This window comes from Nothoprocta perdicaria, unplaced genomic scaffold, assembly GCF_003342845.1.
Source record: "Nothoprocta perdicaria isolate Ctin4 unplaced genomic scaffold, notPer1 scaffold_311, whole genome shotgun sequence".
NCBI classification, from domain to species: Eukaryota; Metazoa; Chordata; class Aves; order Tinamiformes; family Tinamidae; genus Nothoprocta; species Nothoprocta perdicaria.
The window spans coordinates 624,267-630,255 of record NW_020455546.1 but is presented as its reverse complement, the minus strand read 5'-3'; the positions used below and the strand labels follow the sequence as shown (position 1 = coordinate 630,255).

Genomic DNA, 5,989 nt, shown 5'->3' with positions numbered 1-5,989 from the left:
CTTCTCTCCCTCCCTTCTTCTCTCCCTCCCTTCTTCTCTCCCTCCCTTCTTCTCTCCCTCCCTTCTTCTCTCCCTCCCTTCTTCTCTCCCTCCCTCTCTTTCCCCCCTAAGTGAGCCAGATGGCCAGGCTTCAGGAGGGAGTGACTCAGGAGACTGGATCTTTACAATCAGAGAAAAGGATCCCAAGAATCTAGAGAATGGAGCAGCCCAGGCGTTGAAACTGCAAAGAAATAAGGTACTTGGAAGTGGTTATTATGCAGAGAGAAAGTTCTGGCTTCAATATTTAAAGGTTTTCCAAACTTTTGCTAAATTGTATGTCTCACTGTKGTCTTACTCCAAAGTTTTTGTGTTCTGGTTAAATTTTTTGGTCTCAGAATTGGAGTAGACTGTAAATGTGCCATTTTTTCAATCCATGAAATACATACATGCTATTGCCAGGACAGTGGGAGAAGCCTCTGTGCTGGTTTATATTATAATTTTGCACTGGGCCTGTAGGGAAGGTGTGCTTTACTCTTCTTTTCGAGAAGAAGACTACAAGGTATCAAAGAAAATGTGCTTGAGCCCCCCAAGAAGTGGGAGATTATTTAGTTGGGGTGGGTAGGGGAGAAATACTTAGCTGCTGCTTCATCAGACCTTCTGCAGCCTTTGCATTTGGGGCTGGTGGAGCTGGGAAAGGTCTTGATGTGTGTTGTGATCAGAACGGGGAGTGGGAAAGAAAAGTTTGGCAGCATGTGGGAGGTGCCTTGGAGATTTCAGCACCTGCAGGGCTGGATGTGGGCTGAGGAATTCACACAGGGATTGCACGCYGAGGCCTCAAACGTTAAGCCAGGTTTTGGGTCAGCCTGTTGCAAAGGTTTTGCATTATATATATAAACACATTTTTCAAAATGTATAGTTTGTTGAAACTATTATTTTCCTGTAATTAGAAAGAGAATGGAATGAAGATGCTTTTGTCAAGAGTAAAATTGATTTTTTTTTTCCCCTTAAAGGACAAGGATATCCTAAAGAGGCCTCCRTCTCAGTGCCTGTCTACAGTTATATCCCCTTTATTTGCAGAGGTAAGTTATTGCATTAAGGCTGATTAATTCTAGAATTTGTGTCTCCAAAACAAAGCAGAGAAGTAACAAGAACAACCCATCTGAAACTTGATRTATTACTCCTCTTTTCGAGTCTAGCTGTAGCCTTTACTTTCAAGCATTTCTTCTTCTGAAATTTGAGGTTTGTTTCTGACGATGCTTATGCAAGGTAGTGACATGCATCAATCATACTAGCCTAAAGCAATGCATATGAAAAACAGAAAGGAGTGTAAATGTTTGGAATGAACTTTTTTCTTAATGTTATTTTATCCATTTACATCTCACTTTATTTGTTAYAAATCTGTAAGTTCTTCAGTCCGTCACAACCATGTGACTGCAGACTTGGCCAGCAAAAAACTTCCTGATTTCCATTTTGAAAACTTTATTGTATATCCGTTCTGAATTTTTTTACTGTTTTGTGCTTACTTTTCCAAATACATTATTGAAGTGTATTGGAAAAAAATCGCATGGAAGAGAAAACAGATGTTTATGAAGACGTCATTATTTTAAAATGTTGCTAGAACTCTGTTTAAGAAATAAAAATTCCCCTTCCAGCCTAGCCTTGATGTTAAGGATTTTTGTTTAAATAATGCTTTCCATCATTTTAAATTTTACTTTTAAGAAAAAAAGCTAGAGAAATTTTGTTCTAGTGAGAGGATGTTGTGCTGGTTTCATCCTAAGGAGTGCAGCCTTGCTTCCGAGTRTTTTCATCAGTTTTGCCTGCTGCTCAGTAAAGCTATTGAGAGCAGTAAAGCAGGTAAACTTATTTAAAGGTTAAACCTTCTGTATTGCATTATTCAAATTCTATATGTTAAGTGGGCCTTTTATTCTATGTGAAATGAAGAAACATTTGAAATAGGGATTTGGGTATTTTCCATTGCAGCTAATGTATTACGACTTGCTTGTCTCCCTTTCAGAAAATCCCATCCGTTCCTTGCCTTCCCATCTCCCAAATACTTTTCCGGTGGCTCTGCACCCCTTTGGGTTTCCCTTCTCCCTTCCCCACCTCATGCATGAYACAGGTTATGCACCCACCGTCTTCCCCAGTGCATCCTCTGTTTTCCTCCTCCCTTTATTTTCCCTTGGCCTTTCTTCCCTGCTCTTTCTCACATGGCTTCTGGAGATATCTGCCCGTTCTTCCTGCTCCTGGCATCGCTCACTAGGCACCATCTCAGGCTTTGCTTTTCTTGCTTCCCCTTCTTACCTTTTCTAACGGTGCTCACACAAGTGCCCCTGCAGCTCTAGACAAGAATACAAAGGTGAGCGTGCAAGGAATACATCTAGAGATTCTAGCAGCTACAAGAAATAGGGCATCTTTCTCAGGATGCTTTGTCATGATTTTTGAACACTGGCACGCTGAAAGGAGGTGTAAGTGATTGTAAAGCTGAGTGATGCCTTGCTGACTCCTGCAAAGCCTGACTTAAGGGTGGAAAAAGTCTTCAAGATGTGAGGGTGTGCAGTGGAAGTCAAGTTCTGACACTGCCAATGCTAGCAGGCGCTTGCTAGCAAGATTTTGCCTTATGCTGTTTGTGAAAATGTTTATGAACATCCTAGTAATGTCTCTCTGGGTTTTTTTTTTTCTTCCTTTTAGTTGAAAGAGAAAAGTGAGGTGTGTGGGGGCAGCTTGGATTCCATAGAAGAGCTGCGAAAGGCCATTTATTTAGCTGAAGAGGCTTGTCCAGGCATTACAGACAACATGGTGTCACACCTGGTGCAGAGGCTTCAGAGGTAACCAGCCTATTTCACTGAGGCTTAAAGAAAAGCACAGATTTTATTCAGTTWTTTGGCCAGTGCTATATTGAAGGATTTAGTTTCTACTTAGAGGAAAAAGATTTTGTTTGCAGTTTGCAGAATTCAGTTGAGCTCATATATGTATACTGTGCATACTGCATGCATGTAAGTCTGTSTGGCCTTTAGGTTGTCCCATCAAAAACAGCTTTTTGAACTACTTAAGAAGGGAATTTCATTTCAGATTTCCTATTTACGGCATAGATTAGGAACATGCTCTTCATAAACACACAGTTTGCTTTACTTCTAAATACTGCACAAGATGGGGGTCAATTTCAGGATTACAGCTTGAAGTAGCTTTAAATGCTGCTTAGAATCCAGGAACCCCCSGCTGGGGTGAATCCACAGCCTCCAGGCTGGGCTGCTTGGGAACAGAAAGTTCACAGCAGTCATTTCCCGTGTACTGCTGCCTTACAGAGGCTTTGCCCTGAACWAATCGCTTGCTCATAGGGTCTGTACCACAGCCTTGCAAAGTCACACCTCTCAAGCTGAAGTGGATGGGTGAGTGGCTGACACCGTTTCATTCAGTACTAATCAATGCTGAAAAATAGTCTCCCTCCCGCAGAAATAGTCTCCCTGGCTTTCTGGTTAAGAATGAAGTCCCCTCAGTATCTCTAGTGCTGAAAGGTGACTCCCTGATGCCAGATATCCTGGGTCTCCTTTTTTTTTTTTTTTTTTTTTTTTTTTTTTTTTTTGTGTCCAATACTGTCAGGCTTGAAAGAGTTTCTGGAGCTTCCACCTGAGCTTCAGTTTTCATTAGGGGCTCCAAAACGGCCTGTCTTTCATCAGCTGCTGGTTTCAGTGTCAAAGTCTCTATCCCTCGTTCAGGGCCTGTCTGTAAATGGGAACCAGGGACTTCCAATGTGGTGATCACAGCTGAAAATCACTTTGTGTGGGCACAAGCTTCCTCCTGGGCACTTCTTTGGTGAGTGCTGGAGATAGAGAGYTCCCGGTACCTGTCGCAAGAGAAGTGCTGGCTCCTGGAGAGGCGTTTTCCAGGCAGGAAGACTTGTCTCTGCTGCTGCCTTGTAAGGGCTGTGCCTTCAAAAAGGTAGAGTGGAACCAGGCCATTTGCCCCACTGGGCAACTGCAGCATTTAAGACCTCGGTGACTATTACCAAACAGCTTAAGTGCATGAAGGGTCTTCCCTTCACTATCATCAYGTGAACACTTTTTATTTTACATATTATAATCTAATTTATGCAGTAATCCTAATTCCAATAACAAAATTMAAAGAAAAAAAACCCAAAGTCAAAAATAAGGGATTATAGAGTGTTTTTTCCCAGCTCCCACACAAAGGTAAGGTTGYGTACTCCCTGACTGGCAGTTTTAAAACATCATTTTCTTAACGAGAAAACAAATATTTGCCATGCAAAAWCATAATTACAACACCTGGGACAAAGAAAAAAATTCAATGCCTCCAAACAGCAGCAGCAGCTCCCTCCTAATAAGTCTTGCCTGAGACCTTCTGCCCAGGTATTTCAGCTAATCCCTCAGGTAAAAGTTGGCAGAAATAAGTAAAACCAGCATTTAGGTTTTCAGTGATGTCTCGCCTCTCACATAAACTTCTCCCTCAGAAAAACTCCTTCATCCACAGTGCCTACCCATCTTCATTGCTCGGTGTTCAGAGGGGCGGAGGGGAAAAAGGGTGGTGGTTAATGGTGACTGCCAGTGCTTAGGACCAGTAGGAATCACTGCAATCTTCCAAATTATCCAGTCTATAGCTTTATTCCTGTCATTAAGTAATAGTAGTTGTGGTGTCTGTAGGCCTAAATAACTCCTTGAGGAATGGAGCAACATCCCTTCTTTCTTTCTAACAAATCCAGATTTTTTTGCTTTTTTATATTTGGATAATTACGTTGGCTGTGGCTATGTACTTGCTAATCAGCATTTTTTAATGACTTATAAAAGCAAATCCCATTCTGGAATGAAAAGTTATATTGTCTGGTAGTATGGATGTGAGTGCTGCTGAAAGGTTGATACAGATCAACTTGTATTGCAGGCACAAGAACACACATATATTATGCCATACATCCATATATAGGTTTTTTAGTTTTTGTGTATGTTAAATTCAGTTGTGGTTAATTTTTCTTACATGGACATTCCTCCCAAGTACAATGGAGTTGAAATGTCACCATTTCCTCATATTTCAAGACACATCTAATATTGCTGAATTTACCGAAATCTGTATTAAAATTGCAGTCTTCTAGGCCAGCTGCTATAAATGTGCTCTGATATTGTACTAAATGATTGTATTCACTTGCAAAAGCCTCTCCTTTTGATTGGTGAAATGTGGGCAGTGGCTTTTGACTACATTTTTCTAGCCTGATTCTTGTTCCCCTTGTGACTGTTGGAAACCTGCCCCTCCCCTTCTACTGTTATGGCAATGTTAATTGGGGCTCTCAGAAGATCTAGCCCAATAAGTGGAGTGAATCCATTCCCTGTCCCCTTAAGGTTCCGATCCATGGTATTTAACAAAGAATAATTAAAAGCTGAATAGGTTTAAAAGGCCCGCTGCTCTTTTATTAAAATTTATCTCAATTTTTAAAAGTTTGTTTACACCAAGAAAGGCATCACAGTGTAATGCAAGGACCTCTGGTTTCTGCTTGTTATGTGACACTGTTCTGAAGGTGACAACGACGAGCATTTCCTTTCCCCTCCAGGTACTCCCTGCCTGGAGGCAGCGCCTCGTCCTACTGAAGTGGCGGCTCTGGCGCGGATTCCGAGGCATCGGAGAGCCCCGGGGTCTGCGCTGGAAAGCTCCCCTCGTGTTGTTCTGCCCCTGGGGCACCGGGACGCCCTTGGGGCCAGGGCCTTTCCCTGTGTCCAGGGCAAACGTGGAGTCTCTCAGATGGAGGAAGTCTTTTTCAGCTCCTTGAATAGATATATAGTTGTTTTTGTTTTTGTTTTTTTTTTTTTTTTTTAAAAAAAAAGATAATGACATATTCCAGGAAGGTGTCTTTTTGTAAAACCTGCAATGTATATTTTGGTTTGCGCTAGGGAGATAGAAGAGATTGAGAAACCTCAGGTATCTTGCTTCAAGAATTCCACGGGGAGCCCGAGTGTGTTCTGCTGGAGTGGTGWACAGAGCTCTGTATATAATGCCCTTTTTGAAGGGAAAGCCT

General features: G+C 41.9%; 1 protein-coding gene across 1 annotated transcript in view; it reads left to right on the top strand.

Moving 5' to 3' along the window:
- STK24 (serine/threonine kinase 24) overlaps nucleotides 1-5,754 on the top strand; it is a 42,957-nt gene extending 37,203 nt beyond the window's left edge. The window contains exons 8-11 of the mRNA XM_026042713.1: nucleotides 112-235; nucleotides 990-1,058; nucleotides 2,668-2,804; nucleotides 5,528-5,754. Coding sequence (XP_025898498.1) covers nucleotides 112-235; nucleotides 990-1,058; nucleotides 2,668-2,804; nucleotides 5,528-5,564 — 367 coding nt within the window. The 3' untranslated portion in view covers nucleotides 5,565-5,754. The remainder of the gene's footprint in view (nucleotides 1-111; nucleotides 236-989; nucleotides 1,059-2,667; nucleotides 2,805-5,527) is intronic.
- The last annotated feature ends 235 nt before the right edge of the window (nucleotides 5,755-5,989 follow it).